General features: G+C 38.2%; 1 protein-coding gene across 1 annotated transcript in view; it reads left to right on the top strand.

The window, feature by feature from the left end:
* The window catches only part of LOC140504313 (ectonucleotide pyrophosphatase/phosphodiesterase family member 7-like), a 56,803-nt gene that overhangs the window by 30,483 nt on the left and 3,671 nt on the right, over nucleotides 1-22,649 (top strand). Inside the window, exons 3-4 of the mRNA XM_072609152.1 lie at nucleotides 16,606-17,232; nucleotides 21,714-21,951. Coding sequence (XP_072465253.1) covers nucleotides 16,606-17,232; nucleotides 21,714-21,951 — 865 coding nt within the window. The remainder of the gene's footprint in view (nucleotides 1-16,605; nucleotides 17,233-21,713; nucleotides 21,952-22,649) is intronic.

Raw genomic sequence — 22,649 nt, 5'->3', positions numbered from 1 at the left:
TCTTCTCCCACCCCTTCTACTTTCTCCAAGGGAGATGTTCATTCCTGCCAGGAAGGGAAGCAGGAGGTTGGGACCAGAGATCACTCTGCCTTACTCAAAGACAGGAGGTACTAGGCTAGAAGTATATCTATCTGTTCCCTTAAATCATGTTAGTCTAGGGGATATGATCAGATTTTATCTAACTTCTGATCATTTTGTTATTTTGGGGGAAGTAGGACTCCAATTTCTATATCCAAGGCTTGATTTCTTTCCTACCTAATACCAGTTCTACAATAAACATACATAGCAAATAGCAAAGAAATCCATTTATCCAAATAGTAGCAAAACAGAAATCAAAGAAAGTATGTATAAGGAGAATATATACCAAACAATACAAAATGGAAGAGCTCTCCCATTGGGAACGAAGTCATTTAGCTCAGAGAGTGTCCTGGATCTCACCCAAAGAGAAGCTCCCTAAAATTTCTAAAGTAGCACACTAGGAATCAGGACATGAGACATCATCTCACTCCTATCATGTGCTCCCTAAGTCTTCTCCTTCAGCAACCTGAAGTGAGGTTGGCTTCTTCTTCTTCTCTCTTGAAGTTGAAAGTCATGAGTGCTTCAAGCAACTCACCACTTGAAAAGTCCTGAGGAATTCTCAAAACTTGATGAGTCCCCAGAGGGGGATGGCCCTAAAGAGCCACAAAGGAAGACTCAAAGGGGACTTGCCCTAAAGAGTCTGGAAGAGGGACTCTGGCTTAAAAAGTCCCCAAAGGGGGACTTGCTGAGAACTGAAGCTCTTACCTCTCACCAACTCTGCCCCACTCCTCATGCAGGGAAGGGCATTCATCTCCATCAATAAGGAAAGAGTCCTACACCAAAGGGCTTTGAGATACCCTAGGACAGTGTAATTTTTCATCTTTGTATCTTCAACATCTACGTACATGATGGCTTAGGGTGTATAGGGTGTTCAAGGAGCACTAGCACTTCTGCCATTCAGCTCTCACCCATGGCTTCAAAAAGCTGTAGTATGTGCAGCTGTGTGTCTCACTACTATTATGTTGTAAGTTTAAGCTTACTCCTCCCATGGATATGTGTATTTGTGGGAAAGAGTTGTCAGGTTTTTTGAGAATATTTTGTATTAACTGTCTTTACTGAGAGAGGACTACCTCTCTGACCTCTTGGAACCCAAGAAATGCTGCTATTTCTTCTTTTTCTTCTTCCTTCTTCTTCTTCTTCTTCCTTCTTCTTCTTCTTCTTCTTCTTCTTCTCCTCCTCCTCCTCCTCCTCTCTTCCCTCTCCTCCTCCTTCCCCTTCTCCCTTCCCTCTCTTCCTCCTCCCCCTTTTCATCCTCCCTCTTCTCCTCCTCCTCCTCCTTTTTCTTCTCCTTCATCTTCTCTATCTCCTCCTCCTCTTCTTCCTCTTCCTCCTCCTCTTTGTTCTTCCTTCTCTTCTTCCTTCTTCTCTTTAATTTTTATTTATTTTTAAGACATTTTCCCCAAAAAATATGGGGCAATTTACTTTTTGTCCCATGCAGTTTTCATTTTTTATTTCTCTAACTATAGCTCTGGAAAGATAGGCTTTTTAAAAATCCCATTGAGTCTTAAATGGAGCTATTTAATTTGAACCCAAATCACTCAGGCTCCCATTGAATGGCCAATAATAGCTCCAGCCCAAGCCTCTGTCGCTCATTGTTTAAGTTTTGACGGCTTAGAATGAGTGTAAATAGCAATAGTTTTCTGTGCCTATCAGAAACTCTGAGGGTCTTCCCCTCCCAGATACCTTTATGAGGGTTGTGGTTTGTGCTTCCTTCTTGAAGAGGACCATGACATTAGGAAGACAATGCCATGACTTGCAAGCGATGTCACAGTCTGCTTCAAGAATGAACATACAACCTGCGAGTACTCCAAGCTGCCCAATGGGGACCCAACTGGCCAGTTTCAGTTGGGCAACTCTTCTCCTCTCTTCTCCTCTCCTCTCTCTTCTCGGGGTGTCATGCCCTTACCTGACAGTATTCTGCCCAAAGGAAGATAAATTTTGATGGTTGAAGCCTACCTTGATATCTTGGGGTTTACTGGCTAGATTTCTTTCTAAAAGACCATGCCTGGAATCCAATTCAATATAGCTCTAATTGATAATATAATAATATAGGTCCCTGTTCAAACATCACTTACTGGTTATTTGGGGGGCCCTGATAACTCAGAGTGAATGTAAATAGTAATTGTTTCTCTTTTGGTCAGACTCTAAAGGTCTCCCCCTCCCAATTTGGTTTGATTTTTTTTTTTATTAAAGGAGCCATCCCTTGGCTCACTTCTTAAACAGCCCCAATCACTGAATGGGCATTGCCTCAGTCAAAGTGAGAACTGGAAAAGACCTTAGCTTAAAAGCCAAAGTTTCCCACCGCATCTTGAGCCATCTCCAGTTGTCCTGGTCTATATCTGGCCACTGGATCCAGATGGCTCTGGAGGAGAAAGTGAGGCTGCTGATTTTGCACAGCCCTCCCTCACTATAATCCAATTCACCTGCAAGTTATGGCATAATCTTCCTGATGTCATGGTCATGATGTCATGAGAACAAAGGACAAACCACAAACACATGATGTTGTAAATTGAGCTATCTCTTGTCTCACTCTAACCTAGCCCTTAGTCACTGAATGGGCACAGCCTCAGACAAACAGACCTGGGAAAGGCCTTAACTGAGGAGAGCTGAGGTCACCCACTGCATCCTAGACCATCACCAATTACCTTGACCTTTGTCTTGCTCCTAGACTTCAATGATTCTGGAGGAGAGAGGCTGACAACTTTAAGCAGCTCTTCCTCATTTATATTCAGTTCACAGACAAGTCAAGATATCACCCTCATGATGTCATTGGTCCTCTTGGAGAATGAATAATGAACAACGGTAACAACAGCATTGTAACAGCCATACCCCGATAAAACCAGCTTGGCCGATGGGCAAAACCAGGTCAGGGGGAACCAAGAGGTCTCAAACCCATCAATGAATTAGAGGGATGTCCATCCCAAGCATAGGAAGACTTCCCCTGGTGAAATGGGTAGATGAGAACAGTTTGTTCCAACGGCCATGACTCAAGCTAAAGCAGACACTATGGAGCACTTCAAACTTGGTCAGATATCAAAGATGATTTTGATAAATTAATAAATGGTCAATGGATATGAACAGGCAATTTGCAGATGAAGAAATTAAAATTCTCTATGCTCATATAAAAAAATGCTCTGAATCAGTATTGATTAGAGAAATGCAAATTAAAACAACTCTGAGGTACCACCTATCTAATTGACTAATATGACAAAAAAGGAAAATTATAAATGTTGGAGAAGATGTGGGAATACTGGAACACTAGTGCATTGTTGGTGGAGTTGTGAACTGATCTAACCATTCTGGAAAGCAATTTGGAACTATGTCCCAAGTTTAACCAAAGTGTGCATACCTTTGGACCCAGCAATACCACTACTAGGACTGTATCCCAAAGCAATAATAAAAAAGAGAAAAGCACCTACATATACAAAAAATATTTAGAGCAACTCTTTTTTTTGGTGGCAAAGAATTGGAATTTAAGGGGATGTCCATCCATTGGGGAATGGCTAAAGAAGTTGTGCTATAGGAATGTAATGGAATACTATTGTTCTGTAAGAAACGATGAGCAGTCAGATATCAGAAAAACCTGAAAAGTCTTATATTTACTGATGCAGAATGAAGTGAGCTGAACCAAGAGGACAGCACACAGTAACTGCAACATGGTGTGATTACCAACTTTGACAGATTTAGTTCTTCTCAGGAATTCAATGAGCCAAGACAATTCCAAAAGACTCATAATGAAAAATGCTACCCACATCCAGAGAAAGAATTATGGATTCTGAATGCAAATCAAAAGATACTATTTTCTCTTTTCTTGTCATTTTTTCTTTTTGTCATTCTTCCCTTTTGTTCTGATTCTCCTTTTACAACATCACTAACGTGGAAATATGTTTAATATGATTGTACATGTATAGCCTATATCCGATGGCTTGCTGTCTTGTGGAGGGAAAAGGGAAGGGAGGGAGAAAAAATATGGAAATCAAAATCTTATAAAAATGAATGTTGAAAACTATCATTACATGTAATTAGAAAAGATAAAATTCTACTAAGTGGGGGGAAAAGTTTAAAAAGTTCTTAGCTTTCAAGCTAAAAGACTGTCACCAGCTTAGGAGGAAAATCTAGGGCTGAATGAATGCTAATACCCTAAGGATATCCAATATAATACTCACCTGTGTCCCAAAAATGGAAGAATTCAGATCTGGGCAGACTTTCCTCAGTCACTAATCCCCAGGTCTACAATATTTCACTTTCCTACTAGTTATAGGATCAAAATTTTGACTATACACCATCCTTCAAGGGATACTGGTAAAGAAGACTCCCTTTTGTTCTGTCCTTTCAGTCTAATGCCTTATCTCTGACCTTCAAAAAACTACCATGAATTTTTATCCTAAAGGATGTTTTTCACTTTGGTATTTGTTGAACTGATCTCAGACAACGAAAATTTGTAGAGACTCTTAGGGAAGTTTCAGGTCCCAAAGATGAGTCTGTCTGTCTGTCCGTCTCTCTAGATAGATAGATAGATAGATAGATAGATAGATAGATAGATAGATAGATAGATACTCATTCATGCCATTTCTACTTCTTTTTTAATTTTTTAAAATTTTTATTATTAATTTGTTTTCAATTGTCTACAGTCACTTCCAAAAGTCTTAGATTTTCTCCCCCTCCCTCCCCATTCCTACTTCTTAGATTCCTCCCTCTTGTACCCTTTCCCTTTATTTCTGAACTTACAACACAGAAAATAAGAAACAAATATTCTCATCAAATAAATTCTACCTAAAAACACTAGTCCCAAAGTTTTCAATATGGCATGACAGGCTTTCTTCATGATGTAGTAGAAGGAATACCAAATCAACAAGTATTTATTAACTAGCATCAGCTCTATCACATACTCTGTGCATCATCTGTCTCTGTGCAAAGCTCTGGGGATAAAGAGAAAAGCAAAAAAAAAAAATGTCACTGTGCTCAAGGAGCTCACAATTTAATGGACAAGAAGGAGACAACATGTAAACAACTATGCAAAAACAAAATATATACAGGATAAATCATAGATAATTTCAGAGATAAGTCTCTAAGTCTTGAGGCAGAGAGACCAACCAAAAGGCCAAGCGTGAAGTTCTACCCCAGAGTGGTAGCAGTGTCAGAGGAAAGAAGGGGTTATTACAGGAGAGACATTGCTTAATAAAATTCGAGAAGTCAGAGGAACCAGATTCTGTCCTTGACTTTACCACCCTAGGGAGCTATGTGACCTCAAGTAAGATACTTCATTTTTTTCTGCTTCCATTTCCTTATATATAAAATGAGCTGAGCTGATGGGACAGAAAATTTATAGCATGTTCCAGCTCTAATATTCTTTAATCCTTTGGACTTTTAAGTGGGACTTGAATATTTTTCCGTAAATTCCTATTCAAATCCTTTAGCCTCTCTGTTGTCTTACTCAGGCATTATTCCTTCGCTGTCATTTGTCTTATTCATAGTATTTGTCTTATTGTCATTTGAGAACTCCAGTGGTTTTTTTTCCTTCTACACATTACTCATATGCTGAACTTTCTTCCTCTTGGCTGAATTTGTAAGGGGCTGTGCAGAAAGAGCATCTGGTAGAAGAATGATTTGATTACTTGCTATTCATTTGGCAGGTGAATGTCAAATTGTTGCATCTCCCTCAGTGGTCTATGGACTCTGCCACAGACTCAGGGCAGGCAGCCAGTTCCCTCAGGAGAGAAAGAAAAATCTGCCACAATTAGTGGGAACACATGGCCATAGGTCAATCTCCTAAGAACAATGACCCCGCGTGTCCCAATTTGGCTTTTGAAAGCATGCTCACATTATCAGGCAAGTCTCCTTCATGACTGGGTTGAGGGTAGTTTGTATCATCTCTATCATCAGGAAATCCATCCCTCTGCAGAGTCTATTCCAGATGATTTTGTAAGACTGATGCAGTAAACTTTAATATGGATGAAATATTTTCCTTCAATGAGACTAATGTTGCAGGAGTATATAAAGATGCATGGTAATTGATGGACCTTTGGTGGATGAAGTTTAAATAATGATTGAGTCCCTCGACTGCCTTTAGGAATGGACATCCCATCATTCACAGCATACAAGTGGATCTATGCTCTGGCAAGACCTTGCTAATGATCAGGTACAAAAAATGAGAGCATTTCATTTGGAGCAGGCTCAGACTTTAAATGAAGGCACAATGAAAAGAATTTGATGAATGGCAGGGATATTTCACAAAGTTCTAAATTCTTGATCCTCCGAGAAACTCATCCAGCCATGGCTATAAGACTCAGAAACCATAAAGACATAAAGGAATGTTTCGCCTGTGTCCAAAAGATTTATATGGAATGTTAATAGGGGAAAAGGGCAGAAGGGATAAGCTAAGTAATAGAATCACAGCTGATAAGTATCAGTAATAGTATGGCATTAGGTTACTACCAAGGGGGGATTTGAATCTTGTGTGAAGTCTGACAGCCAGATTTTCATTTCCTAGCACTAACCAAATCTCCAAGAAAATCCCATCCTAACTCAGTGAAGCAGGAAGGAGGAAGGTGCCAACAGCTTCAGCCTAGAAGAATGTTAATGCCTAAATAATACATCTCAGTGTTGGCCAAAGTCCTCTCCTTGCTGTGAATAATAAAGGCCCTAAAAATAATGAGCTGCCCTCTACTTAAAAAAAAAAATTGGAATCAATCCTTTAGATTCACTACTACCCATCCAATTTGAGAAGGCTGAAATGGAGCCAACCGTGCGGAAAGAGGGGCTGCTAGATGCAGTGGATGGAGTCAGAAGAGACCTAAGTTCAAATCCTACTTCAGATACCTAATTAGCTGTGTAATCCTGGGCAAGTAATTTAACCTCTCTCAGCCTCACTTTCACATTATCAAGTTGTTCTTAGGTCTTACTAAAAAAATATGCACACATTGAAAACAGTATCACTGATCCCTGAAAAGAGAGGTAGACCAAATATTAAACCAATATGGAACCCTATTAATATATTTGTTCTGAATAATTTGATTCTATCAAGAGAGAATGTTGGAACTTAGAAGTAAAAAATCAGCAACACTCATTTTAAAATAGAAGCACAAAAGGAAGAGGAAGAGAAGAGAAAGAGGAGAAAGAGAATGTGGAGAAAGAGAAGAAATAAAAGAAGAAAAAAACTAGTAGCAGTAGGCATTTTCATGGTGATTGCCTTCATCATCCAGGGAAAGTAAATTTATATTGAAAACCACAATACACTGTCCTTTAACAATTGTAATCTTATTGTCTATTGCTAATTGGCATGAATAAACTACCTATTAGATGGCTTTGGAAACTCAAATAACATCAGGAAGCATTTTCTGTGGTAATGGTATAGGTTACACAGACTAAAGCATTCAAATATCCAAAAGTCAGAATGTAACTAACCAGTGTCATCATTTTGATGAAAATGAAAATGGATGTTTTGGAAGTAAGATTTCTCTCACCAGTAGGCAAGAGACCAACTCAACTAGGGCATGGGCACAAATAGCCACCAAGCTGCTTTCCTTGCCTTTCCACAGAATGAGAAAAGTTTTGATTTTGAACGTTAGGTCTAGTTTTCCACTTTCACTTACTGACCAAATTTTCAAGGACCCAATTCCTTCCAATACAGAAGTCCCTGTTTCCTCAATTTTACTCAAAGGTAACATTCTTATTCCCTTTTTCCTCTCAGCACCTACCCCACCTATAGCCCAGTGAATGCTTTTGGTTTGAGAATATTTTTCAACATTTTCAAATCCAAGATGATGTAGAAAATGTCGTTCAAGTTAACTTTTTTGTGGGGAAGGGAATGACCAAACCTATGATTTAAATCATCAATGTCAGGCACTTGTGGTATAGAAACATGCTCCACAGGCAGAGATCAGCAACCCACCTTTAACGGCAAGTCTTAGAGAATTAATAGGGGCACTGATGGGTTGGCTACGTGACTTCCCTATTGTTCCACAGCTACTAGAGATTAGAGTCAGGACTTCAACCTCGATTTTTCTGATTTCAAGGCCTTCACTTTATCAATGCTGTCTCTTCAAACGAATATTCTAGATAAAACCAAAAAACCTGCTCCTCTCCAAAAATAAAGTAGTTGAAGTGATTGCTTTAAATGATTTACATTCAGGTGCAAGATTGGAATGATCAGTGTATATCATGGAAGAAATTTATGCTATGCCTTTATCACTGAAAATCAAGTAATGTTGAATTATCTCTTTTTTGGACAAGATGGGAAATTTCATCAACATAGGGTGACCCTGAGGAAGAAACTCCTTTGACCCATATGGATCAAGACCTTCTCTGTAACTTAAGCATCTTAAGAGAGTTTATTTGGGACACTGAGAGTTTAAGTGACTTACCCAGGATCACATAACCAGTGAGGAGGACTTAACCCCAGATATTTCTGACATCTTCCAACTCTGGGAATTTTTACTGTCTATCACTCATGCCTGGAACTCTCTTTCTCCTACTCTCTGCCTCCTGACTTTCCTGGCTACAAGTATCAGCAAAAATCCCACCATCTGCAAGAAATCTTCCCCAGTTCTACTTACTCTCAATGCCTTCCCTCTGAGACCACCTCCAATTTATGCTGTCCATATCTTTTTTGTACATAGGTGTTTTTATATGTTGTCTTCCCTGTTAGACTGTGAGCTCCTTAGGAGTAGAGACTTTTTGTTCCTTTCTTTGTATCTCCAGTGCTTAGCACAATGCCTGACACATAGCAGGTGCTTAATAACTGTTTGTTGCCTTGACTCTGAGGCCAGCTCTCTGGCTGCTATGCTTCTCATCTTTTTTTTTTTTTTTTTTTTTTAATGTTTAACAATCACTGCCATACAATTGAGATTTTATCCCCCCCACACCTACCCCCCACTACCCCCCTACCTCCCCACGACTGCATACAATTCTGTACAGATTCTACATATACTTTCCTATTGAGTATATTTTCACTATAGTCATGCTATGTAGTCAGACTAAAATAAATGAAAGAAATCGTATAACAAATCAGAACATGATACACAAACAGATACACATACACAAACATGATCTGCTACATTTTGTGAGTGACTTCCATATTTCTTTCTCTGAGTGTGGAAGGCATTTTGCCTTGAGAACCACCATTGGGATTTTTTTTTTTATAAGAAGTTTTTGCGTTATTACAAAATTCCAAGTCTACCAGAAAAAACTCTCGCACACTGTGGTCATTGCTGTGCACAAAGTTCTCCTGGTTCTGCTCCTTTCACTCAGCATCAGGTTATATAAGTCCTTCCAGGCCTCTCTGAAGTCTTCTTGTTCATCATTTCTTATGGCACAATAGTACTCCATTACATTCATATACCATAATTTATTCAGCCATTCCCCAATTGATGGACATCCCCTTGACTTCCAGTTTTTGGCAACTACATAGAGTGCTGCTATAAATATTTTTGTACATGTGGGACCCTTTCCCATTTTTATGATCTCTTGGGGATATAGTCCTAGTAGCGATATTGCTGGGTCAAAGGGTATGCACATTTTTGTAGCCCTTTGGGCATAGTTCCAAATTGCTCTCCAGAATGGTTGGATGCGCTCGCAGCTCCAACAATGAATTAGTGTTCCAACTCTCCCACATCCTCTCCAGCATTTATCATTTTCTTGTTCTGTCATGTTTGCCAATCTTATAGGTGTGATGTGGTACCTCAGAGCTGTTTTGATTTGCATCTCTCTAATCAATAGTGATTTAGAGCATTTTTTCATATGATTATAGATAGCTTTAATTTCTTCCTCTGAAATTCATATCCTTTGACCATTTATCAATTGGGGAATGACTTGTATGATTATACATTTGAGTCAGTTCTCTATATATTCTAGAAATGAGGCCTTTATCCCCGAGCTTAGCTGTAAAAATTCTTTCCCAATTTACTACATCCCTCCGAATTTTGGTTGCATTGGGTTTGGTTGTGCAAAAACTTCTCAGTTTAATGTAATCAAAGTTATCCATTTTGCATTTCATAATGCATTCTATCTCTCCTTTAGTAAAGAATTCTTCCCTTCTCCATAGATCTGATAAATACACTATTCCTTGTTTCTCCAGTTTATTCATGGTATCAATCTTTATACCTAAATCATGTACCCATTTGGACTTTATTCTTGTGTACAGTGTCAGGTATGGGTCTATGCCTAATTTCCGCCACACTGTTATCCAGTTTTCCCAGCAATTTTTGTCAAACAATGAGTTCTTATCCCAGAAGCAGGGGTCCTTGGGTTTATCAAACAGGAGGTTGCTATATTCCTTGCCTACTGCATCTTGAGTGCCAAGTCTATTCCACTTGTCTACCTCTCTGTTTCTTAGCCAATACCAAGTGGTTTTGATAATTGCTGCTTTATAGTACAGTTTGAGGTCTGGTAGCACTAGGCTCCCTTCCCAAGCATTTCTTTTCATTAGTCCCTTTGATATTCTGGACCTTTTGTTTTTCCAAATGAATTTTGATATTATTTTATCCAGCTCTAGAAAGTAATTGTCTGATAGTTTAATTGGTATGGCACTAAATAAGTATATTAATTTAGGTAGAATTGTCATTTTTATTATATTAGCACAGCCTACCCATGAGCAACTAATGTTTTTCCACTTACTTAAATCTGACTTTATTTGTGCAAAAAGTGTCTTGTAATTGTGTTCATATAATCCCTGGGTTTGTTTTGGCAGGTAGACTCCTAAGTATTTTATACTGTCTACCCTAGCTTTAAATGGGATTTCTCTTTCTATCTCTTGCTGTTGGACTTTGTTGCTAATATATAGGAAAGCAGAAGATTTGTGTGGGTTTATTTTGTAACCTGCAACTTTGCCAAAGTTGTTTATTAATTCAAGTAACTTTTTACTTGAATCTCTGGGATTCTCTAGGTAAATCATCATATCATCTGCAAAGAGTGATAACTTAGTTTCTTCTTTGGCTATTCTTATTCCTTGAATATCTTTATCTTGTCTAATTGCTACAGCTAACATTTCTAGTACCATATTGAATAATAGTGGTGATAATGGACAACCTTGTTTCACCCCTGATCTTATTGGGAATGCATCTAGCTTATCCCCATCGCATATAATGCTTGCTGAAGGTTTTAGATAGATACTGCTTATTATTTTATGGAAAGTTCCCTTTATTCCTATGTTCTCCAGTGTTTTTAGTAGGAATGGGTGTTGTATTTTGTCAAAAGCTTTTTCTGCATCTATTGAGATAATCATGTGGTTTTTGTTAGCTTTGTTGTTGATGTGATCGATAATGCTAATAGTTTTCCTAATATTGAACCAGCCCTGTAGTCCTGGTATGAATCCTACCTGATCATAATATATTAATCTCGTGATAAGATGCTGTATTCGTTTTGCTAAAATCTTATTTAAAATTTTTGCATCTATATTCATTAGGGAAATTGGTCTATAATTTTCTTTCTCTGTTTTGTCTCTTCCTGGTTTGGGTATCAAAACCACATTTGTATCATAGAAAGAATTTGGGAGGACTCCTTCTTCCCCAATTTTCAAAAATAGTCTATGTAGTATTGGAATTAACTGTTCTTTAAATGTTTGATAGAATTCACTTGTGAATCCATCTGGCCCTGGAGATTTTTTCCTAGGGAGTTCATTGATGGCTTGTTCAATTTCTTTTTCTGAGATGGGGTTGTTTAAGTATTCAACTTCCTCTTCTGTTAATCTGGGCAATTTGTATTTTTTAAAATATTCATCCATCTCGTTTAGATTATCGAATTTGTGGGCATAAAGTTGGGCAAAGTAGTTTCTAATTATTGTTTTAATTTCCTCCTCATTGGAGGTGAGTTCACCCCTTTCATTTTTAATATTAGTAATTTGATTTTCTTCTTTCTTTTTTTTAATCAGATTGACCAAAGGTTTATCAATTGTATTAGTTTTTTCATAAAACCAACTATTGGTTTTATTTATTAATTCAATAGTTTTCTTAATTTCAATTTTATTAATCTCTCCTTTGGTTTTCAGTATTTCTAATTTGGTATTTACTTGGGGATTTTCAATTTGTTCTTTTTCTAGCTTTTTCAACTGCAAGCCTAAGTCATTGATCTCCTCTTTCTCTATTTTATTTATGTAAGCATTCAAAGATATAAAACTTCCCCTAATAACTGCTTTTGCAGTATCCCATAAGTTTTGGTATGTTGTCTCACTATTGTCATTCTCTTGAATGAAATTGTTGATTGTTTCTATGATTTCTTCTTTAACCCAACCCTTCTTTAGAATTAGATTATTTAGTTTCCAATTGATTTTTGGTTTCTCTTTCCATGGCCTTTTATTACATGTAATTTTTAATGCATTATGATCTGAAAAGGATGCATTGATTATCTCTACCTTTCTGCACTGGATTGTGAGATTTTTATGTCCTAGTACATGGTCAATTTTTGTAAATGTTCCATGTACCACTGAGAAAAAGGTATATTCCTTTCTATTCCCATTTAATTTTCTCCAAAGATCTATCATATCTACCTTATCCAGAGTTTTATTTACCTCCTTAACCTCTTTCTTGTTTATTTTGAGGTTGGATTTATCGAGTTCAGAGAGGGGGAGGTTGAGGTCCCCCACTAGTATAGTTTTGCTATCAATTTCTTCCTTCAACTCCCCCAACCTCTCCTCTAAGAATTTGGATGCTATACCACTTGGAGCATACATGTTTAGTAATGATATTGCTTCATTGTCTATGGTGCCTTTTAGCAGGATATAGTTTCCATCCTTATCCCTTTTGATTAGATCTATTTCTGCTTTCACTTTGTCTGAGATTAGGATTGCTACTCCTGCCTTTCTTACATGAGCTGAAGCACAATATATTCTGCTCCATCCTTTGACCTTTATCCTATGTGTATCCCCCCGTTTCAAATGTGTTTCTTGTAAGCAGCATACTGTTGGATTATGGCTTTTAATCCATTCTGTTATCCGTCTCCGTTTTATGGGAGAGTTCATTCCATTCACATTCACAGTTATGATTACAATCTGTGTATTTCCCTACAACCTCTTTCCCACCATTTGTGCTTTTAGCTCTCCCGTCTCCCTTCCCCTCCTCAATAGTATTCACTTTTCTCCCCCTCCTCCTGCAGCCTTCCCCTCCTTCTTTTAGCCCCCCTCCCTTTTACTCCCCTTTGCTCTTATTGCTCTTTCCTCCCTTTTAGCCACCCTCCTCTTTCTTCCCCCTTCCCCTCCTACTACCTGTAGAGCTAGTTAGGATTATCTACTTAAGATTATTGTTCCCTCCTTTGAACAAATCAGATGAGAGTACCTCTCAAACAATGCTCATCTCCCTCCCCTCCTTCCCTCTACTATAGTTTTGTACTTCTTCCTGTGATATAATTTGCCATTTTCTGCTTCCCCCTTTTCACACCTCCTATTACAATCCCTTCTCATACTTAAATCATATTTTTGACATGACATCATTTACTTTATGCCCGTTCCCTCTACATATATCCCTTTTATCATAATAGCTGCACATTTCTCAAGATTCTCCCTTATAGGGAGGTAAACAGTTTGCCCTAATTGAGTAGCAAGTTTTTGTTTTTGTTTTTTCCCCTCTGTTTACCTTTTTATGATTCTCTGGAGACCTGCATTTGAAGATCAAATTGTCTATTGAGTTCTGGTGTTTTGGTCAGGAAGCTCTGGAAATCCCTTATTTCGTTGAATGACTTTCTCCTTGCCTGAAATGTTATGCTGAACTTTGCTGGGTAGGTGATCCTTGATTGAAGTCCCAACTCCTTTGCCTTACGGAATATTGGGTTCCAATTCTTTCGATCTTTTAGTGTAGAAGCTGCAAGGTCCTGTGTGATCCTGACTATGTGTCCTTGATATTTGAATTGTTTCTTTCTGGCTGCTTGTAGTATTTTCTCCTTCACTTGATAGCTCTGGAATTTGGCAACAATATTTCTTGGGGTTTTGAGTTTGGGATCCCTTTCGGGAGGGGAACAGTGGATTCTTTTGATGACTATTTTGCCCTCTGAGTCTAGTACTTCTGGGCAGTTTTCCTTGATGATTTCCTGGAAGATATTGTCCAGACTCTTTTCTTCATCATGGGTTTCTGGCAGGCCAATAATTCTTAAATTTTCTCTCCTGGATCTATTTTCCAGGTCAGTTGTTTTTCCAATTAAATATTTTACATTTTCTTCTATCTTTTCATTCTTTAGATTTTGTTTGACTGATTCTTGTTGCCTTATTGAGTCATTAGTTTCTACTTGCCCAATTCTAATCTTCATCGTATTGTTTTCTTCAGTTAGCTTTTGCATCTCCTTTTCCATCTGACCAATTTTTCCCTTTAAGGAGCTATTTTCTCCATTTAATTTTTGTACTTCTTTTTCCATTCGACCAATTTTCCCAGTTAGGTTTTGTGTTTCCTTTTCCATCTGATCAATTTTCCCAATTAGGTTTTGGGTTTCCTTTTCCGTTTGATTAACTCTTCCTTTTAGGGAATTATTCTCTCCAGTTAATTTTTGAACTTCCTTTTCCATTTGTTCAATTTTCCTTTTCAGAGTGATGTTCTCATCAGTGAATTCTTTTTTTATAATTTTAAAATCATTGGCCAGTTTTTCTTTTATTTCCTTCTTCAGATGTTCCAGGTAATCCAGTTGTGCTTGCGAGAAATTCATAGTCCCTTCTGAGGTTTCAGATGGAAGTACAGTCTCAGCTCTGACCTCTTTGGTGTTTATGTTTTGGTCCTTATCCCCATAGAAAGATTCTATGGTTTTTTCACTTTTCGTCTGCTTTTTCCTATTCATGATGTTGGCTGAGTGTTAAGGTACAGATCTTTAAGTTGAGCTGATGTGTGTCTAGGCTAAAAGCAGGCTTTTGTTTTTTGTTTCCCAGATCAACCCTGGGGTTAGCTTGTTAGGTGTGTGGGAGGGGTGGTCTGGTCTCAGGAGATCTCCTCAGCTGACCTGAGGCAAAGGCAAGGTCAGGGGATGGTGATCCTAGCTTCCCTATTGTCTTCCCTTTTCCCCTGGAGGGCTGGGGCACGCCTAGAAGCTAATGTGTGTTCCCGCCCCTCCTGGGGCTCGTCTCCTGGGGCTCGTCTCCCAGCGCTGAGGCTTGCCTGGGTCTCAGTGCGAATTTTCTCTGCCCTGGGTCATCTGTCCTTCCAGATCACCTCTGCCACAGTAGGAAGAATCCCCCTTTGCTATTTTTCTAGCCTCTGGTGTTATGAGACTATTTGCCCCCTTCTGCTGTTCCCGCTGATCCAGGATTTATCTGGGGAAGTATTTCATGTTTCTTTCACGGTCATCAGCGGGGAGGAGAGAGCATTTACTGATTACTCCGCCATCCTGGCTCCCGGAAGTTCAAGTAGGTGACTTACCAAAGTTTAGTCTTCAGGCTGAAGGTTTCAAGGGCTGCTGCGCTGATATCTGGTGCTCAGCAGCTCTCACCGGCTCGGTTTGGCTTGTCTCCTGCTCCGCTGGTTTCGCCCGCCACTCTCGGGCTTCTCAGGTCCCTTCTGCCCCACTGCGCTGACCGCACTGCGCTGTGCTCTGGGGGCTTACCCCCGCGGAACAGATCCTTCCCGTGGACCTTCCAGTCCAACCTGGGCTCCGAATCTGTCAAAGTCTGTCACCCACTGGATTCTACACCTCCAAAGTCTGGTCAGATTCTCCTTTCAGAGATATCCAGAGGAGTTTGTCCAGGAGCTTAGGTGAGTCGTTGCTTTCACTCCGCCATCTTGGCTCCGCCCCTCTATGCTTCTCATCTTTACAAAAACTATCAGCAACAGATCTAGTTCCCTTCTAATGGCTAATGCAGGCACTTAGATTAGATTCAATCATTTTCATAGTTCTATCATTCTGAAGCTACCTTTATCATTATTATTATTATTATTAACCAAAAGAGCCAAAGAAAGTCAAAGCTATAGCCACATTATATGCCCTCAGTGAGTTTAGTATATAATGTAGCATTCTGATACAGAAATTGGAGGTCTTAAAGAGTGGCTGGTCATATTCAAAGAAATCGTAGATAGACAGATAGACACCTAAGTTCGGGGTCTTAAATATAAGGAAAATCTTTGTGGTAAGGATACAAGAAACAAGAATGGATGCCTGGAGGAAACAGTAGTATTATTAAAAATAGGACAGAGCCCTCTCTGTCTAGCATGGGTCAGATGCAGTTCTGCCTAGAAGCAAGATGGGTAATGAGATGACCTATCCAGGACCTGTCCTACATGAGAACTTTGTGGAACCTAAGAAACACTTCATTAAAGTAAGCTTTCATGGCTTAGTTAGGCAGAAAACCAATCAAACTCTTGCAGTATATATGCTGTAAATAGCCTAGGGAGAGTTAAAGAATAAAAGGACTATAAAGTCATATTCCATCTATAACTTGTCTGTGTGTACAGTTGTTAACATCATCCCATGTTCCTAATGATGCCCCACTTTGTTTTGGGTTAGCAATATGCTTGCATATTAAGTGAACTTATAATGAAGGACCATTAATTTATATTTTGCTTCTTCTGAATATGACATAAAAATGTTCCAGTCAAATCATGTTCAAAAATCATTTCTTATTTATAGGGAAGGAAAACTGCTTCATTCCACTTTCCAGGGGGAGGTGCAAACTACAGTGGGGAGGTTGTGCAGAGATCTCTTTTGGAGTCCTTTACCCATCCTGATGACAATGAGACTGAATGGAGGGAAAATATTGACATTGTCATGAACTGGTTCACCAAGGAGAATTTTGATTTTGTAACTCTTTACTATGGAGAACCTGACAGTGTTGGACATAAGAAAGGCCCTGAGACAGAAAACAGAAGAATTATAATCCAGCAAATTGATAGGACTCTTGGTTACCTAGTGGAAGCCATTGAAAAGAATGGCTTGAAGGACAACCTCAATGTCATCATTACATCAGACCATGGAATGACCACAGTGAAAAAGCAGCCCAATGTTACCGAAATCTTGCTGAAAAACTACATTAAATTTAGAGATTTGGTGAAATTTGATATACTGGATTATGGGGGTTTCGGTATGATTCTTCCCAAGCCAGGGAAAGAGGCAGACATTTACAATGCATTAAAAAATGCACATCCTCACTTAAATGTATATAAGAAAGAAGAGTTTCCAGAGCATTTCCATTTTGCCAAACACAGCCGTATTCTACCCATCTTGGTTTATGGTGACCCTGGCTACAGTATTAATGGGGTAAGTTCATTTGAAAATATGTGGGTTTGGGGGTAAACTGAACTCAATTTTTTTTAAATTATTAAAGAGCTACTATATGCTAGGCACAAAGATGACAAAGGATGAGTCTTAGACGTAATTTATTTTATAATGGGGAGGGGAGCCCACAGACTGGTACAGTGAGGAACATCCACATAGAGATACCCCAGCAGCTGGACATTTGGGCCTGGAACTCACCAGAGAAGAGGTAAAGGCTGGAGATGCAGGTTTGGGAATCTGCATAAATGCTGGTGTTGGAAGTCATAAAAGAATGAATGAGATTGCCAAGGGAAAAAATAAAGAAACTAGAAAAGGCCCAGGGATAGAACCTTGGGGAACATCAGTCTTCGGACAAGAGATGATCCCCTCGAGATAGGATTTTCAATTAGCATATAACAAGGGTCTTTTTATGAAATTTTGTCTTGGGGATCCTGAAACTCATGCAACCAGCTTAAAGGAATCACATGTTCCATTTTCAGCTTTGTACAGGAATTCAGGAAACTCAGTGATGTGCCTTTCTGCTCAATCATAAAGTGAGCTCTCTCTTTAAATCCCTACCCCTGATTCATAAAACACAGCCACTCCTCTTCACTCCTTCACACTCACTCTCCAAAAGCAGATTACCTCTAGACCTATGATTCTCAGTTATTATAATCCCTCAGCACCTAGCAGAGTACCTTGTATATAGGAGGCATTTAATTAATATTTGTTGAACTGAATTGAAGTTTTTGGTTTATATGCCCCTTCAAGAAATCAAAAGACCATTTTCCTCACTAGCTTATACTAACAAATTGGAGAAAAATTATCACCAAATAGTAGTGTTTTTAATGAGATGTGAATATACTTGGTGGTCTGTTTTTTACTAAATATTTACTAAATAAAAATTCATTATCCCAGAACTCCAATTTCATTTATGTATAGAAATCCCAGTGTGGAAATTTCCTCTTCTGATTCAATGACAACTAATCTGCAATGTACAGTCTTAAAGTTACCTGGAATACTGGAGTTGCCTGACTATACAGTTACAGGACTTGTGCTCCAGTCCTACCTCAGACACTGACTATCTATATGACCCTAGGCAAGGCCCCTGGGCCTCAGTTCTTTCATGTCAGGATGGCATACTAGATAGGGCACTGCACTTGGAGTCCAAAAAACCTGGGTTCAAATCCATCCTCAGACACTTATAGCTCTGTGACTCTAGCCAAGTCATGTAGCATCTCTGTAAAATTAGGGTGCTGGATGTTATAGCTTTATTTCCAGTTCAGAATCTATAATCTTATGATTTGCCAATAAAATAAATAGATGGATGGATGGATAGATAGATAGATAGATAGATAGATAGATAGATAGATAGATAGATAGATAGATAGACAGACAGACAAGACAGATAGATAGACAGACAGATACAGATAGAGGCAATTTCCCTAGAGAAAATGTAAACTCCTTATGGGCAGAGATTATTTCATCATTGTACCCAGTGTCACAGTACCTGGCATATAGTAGGCACTTACTAAATTATTGTTGATTCCGTGATAGTTACCCAGTCCATATACATCAGAGACAGGACTTGGATTCAGGTCTTCCTGATGCCAAGACTAACATTTATCCAATACATCACACTGTATTGAATGCTAATTTAGGCCAGAAAAAAAAAGTGTGAACAAAGCTATGTTAAAATAAAAATGTGAAGTCTAAATTTGTTGCTAATGTCTATCATTATGTGTATGTGACTATACCTAAATATGATTGTCTGGATCTCACTTTCCTCATCTGTAACATGAAGGGGTTGGGCTAAATGGTTTCTAGGATCCCTTTGTGTCCCTATATCTATGATTCTAAAAACTATAATCCTCAGTAGTAACAGCTCATAGTTATAGAGTGCTTCATGGTTTACAAAGCATTTAATTATAGTATCTCATTTGAGCCTCCCAAAAACCTTGAGGCAGAGATGTTCTGATTTTTCTCATTTTACAGAGAAAGAAACTGAGGTCAAGAGGGTCTATGACTTGCCCAGGGACACACAGCTAGTAAGTTTCTGAAGTAGAATTCATGGTCTTCCTAATACAAGTCTAGTGTTCTATCTATCCACTGCCCAGTCATCTGACTGCCCTTGCAAAATAGCTGTCATATGTATCATGTTTCTGAAATGAAATATTTCAAAAATGAGCTTAAATTTACCTCCTTCATTGACTCTCCCTTGTGTTACAAAGAATTAGTTCACAGATAACACACAGAACTCTTGTCCACTTATCTAGATGTAAAGCTAATATTGTAACTGTTTTTATGGCCTAGCAATGCCTACGCACATGTATGATGATCAGCGAGTGCCCAGATTGAGAAGGCAAAGTGAAACAAACGGTTGCCTCCTGGGGCTGGTGGAAATGTGCTCAGTGTGTTCAATGATACATTCTAAAAGATGTTTTTGAATTCCATACGTTGTGGTCACCTTAATGCTATCCTTGATGATGTATTGGATTTGGGAAGCCATGATACTTAGTAGTCAGTTAGTCAATTTTGTTGTTGTTCAATCATTTCAGTCAGTTTATAGACCTAAGTAATTATATTTCTAAATAATTAGGAAATGAATGGTGTCATCCACTGCTCACTGTAATCGTAGGGGGATGTGACAAATGATTTCTAAATTATAGATTTCTAAATTACATGTAGGTTTAGAGATGGAAGGAACATTCAAGGCCATTTAGTCTAACCTCCTCATTTTACATATAAAGTAACTAAGACCTGAAGGAGTTTACCAAAGAGTCTTACCCAAGGTCACACCAAAAGTAAATAGTAGAGCTAGGATATGAACCCAGACATTCTAACTCTAAATCTAATGTGTCTTCCACTGTGCCACATAGTAAACATGATTGACCAAAATACTTGATAAAATACAGTATTCTGACTAATGTAATTTTCTAGTTAGCCAAAGACTGGGTGGCAAGATCTTTCTCTTCATCCCTTCTGGATAAAAAAAAAAAAAAATGCATCTAAAATATATGTTGATTTCCTTGCCTACCATATAGAATAAATAATTTTGTCCTTTCTTGATTACTGAGGATCTCATATTGCCTCAGGACCATCAAAAACAACCATTTTCATGTAATGGACCACAGATATAAAAGTTAAGAGATGGGGCCAAATTCAATTAAATCTTCAACACTAATTTATTTTATTGTGATTTGTTTCTTTTTCTAAATGGTGAAGCACACTTTAAAATTCCAGTTAATTGATTGTTCAACATATTAGTAGAATCTTGGAAAATCAAAGTTCTGCTGTACAATCCGGAAATCATCCTTGTTTCATAGGAAGCAGTCTTTAAAATGCCTTTAACAATAAAGTCTTTGCAAAGAATACCTTCTGCTTCAACAGTTTTTCAAAAGAATCAGCCCTTTTTGTGTTTTATACTAACACATTTCACCACAAAGACCCAAGTTCCTTTTAATAGCAATAACAAGCATTTATTATATGCTTTCAGTGTGCCAGGTACAACGGTAGACACTGGATGACACAAAGACAAAAATCATAGTATTCCCTTCCCTCAAGGAATTTGAATTCTATTGAAAGGTGGGAAGGGTCCAAGCTAGAACATCATGCAGAAATAAAATTAATTCAAAATATATACAAAGCTATTGTTTTGCAAGGAATGTTTTGCAAGGAGAAATCAATAATCTAGGAACTATAGGGTAGGAAAAGTTCATAGGTTAGAGTAGCAAAGATGCAACTCTGTAACACAGAAAGATTACTGACACAAAGCAAGACAAATCAAAGTAGATTTTGGCTTTCTTCAAATTATCAAGACGACCCCTAAAGCTCTGGTTGACTATGTTTGACCTGTTATCATAGTGGGACTGCTTTTTGTTTTGTCTTTTTAGCACTATACCTTCCGTAGAGTAGTGATCTAAAAAATAGCCAGCAAGTAACCTATGGTTTGGATTACATAGGTCTAGCCTTTCTGTATTCATCAAACCAGATTGTTTGCTACCATGTGGAGGGCGCTATACTTTCTGGACAATGAAAAATTTATTAATTCTGGTAAGAGATGAACAGTCAGTGTTTCAATGCTATTGGAAAATTATGATTTGGATTGCTTGCTGATGTGTGTAAAAAGAAACAGGGGAAAGTTGAAACAATCATCATCAATGACTGTCCTGAACAATGATTGATTCTTGGCCTTCAAGTTACAGGAAGCATATTTTATTCCCCTAACTCCCTCTAGTTTTTTTAAATGAATATGTACTCTTTACACTCTATCTAAAATTATGGAAATTTTTGTTTCTGGATCCAAAAAGAGGGATCTTTTTTCTGGATATTTCTCTGTCCCAGAGAAGGGGGAAAGGTGTTGTAGTTAATGTTTACAGAAACCTTATGACTCTCAAAAGTTGTAAGGTATTACACAAATACTATAGATTAACAATAATATGCTTTCATTTCATAGAATTGTAACCTCTCTTGACTCTTTCTAGCGGTTTATACTATATGTCAACAAAGGGGATCATGGCTTTGATAATGCAGACATGGACATGAAAATGATATTCAGAGCATTTGGACCAGATTTCAAGAAGAATCATGTGGCAGAGCCTTTTGACAGCATTCACATTTACCCACTGATGTGTAAACTCCTGGGAGTGACACCAGAACCTCACAACGGGTCTCTGACAGTTACACAGGACATGCTTGTGGACACTTTCAATCAGGAGTCAGGTGAGATTATAAAACCAGCAGCCAAGTGAATCTACAGAGAATCTACTTTAAGAAAAAAATTAAGCACCACTGTATTACCTAACGCTTCTGCAGGATGACAGAGATTCTTCAACATTCATTAAGCTCATAATCTCTGCATTTTCTATTAGAGCTCAAAACAGTAGGAGACATCTTTAAAACAAGAAATCAGGGAATAATCCTTGTCTATGTCACTGAGCTACCCAGGAATAATGGAGAAAGGTAGACCACTTCGTGATTTCTCTTCTAAAAAATCCCATCTGCCTTCTGACAAATTCATGTGTCCAAAAGCTGCCTTGTGGTTGCTCACCAAGATTAAAGAGTGGTTCTTTGAAGTGGAATCAGAAGCTTCATAATCTCATCCATTGCTGAAAAATAGAACTCTGGAAATCCTTAAGTCTAGGGTACTTAGCACAGAGATCTAAGGGTGATTTGAAAGAATCAAAGAATAGTTTTCCTAGATGAGTAATATCTCCCTTGAATAGACACTAGCAGGTTATTTTACACATTTGGATAGTTGTTTCTTCCCATTCAAGAAACAAGCCCAATAAAGATACTACCTTAGTGTGTTCCACCTAATAAGGAACAGAAAGACCAGTTTTCCATGATCCATTTTTTATAGAGCAGATTTTGCTTAGATTTAGGGTAGAATTCTTTTCAATAATGAATATTAAATTATG

Source organism: Notamacropus eugenii, chromosome 1 (genome assembly GCF_028372415.1).
Source record: "Notamacropus eugenii isolate mMacEug1 chromosome 1, mMacEug1.pri_v2, whole genome shotgun sequence".
NCBI lineage: Eukaryota > Metazoa > Chordata > Mammalia > Diprotodontia > Macropodidae > Notamacropus > Notamacropus eugenii.
The sequence above is the reverse complement of the archived record's forward strand: the minus strand, read 5'-3'. Positions and strand labels throughout refer to the sequence as shown.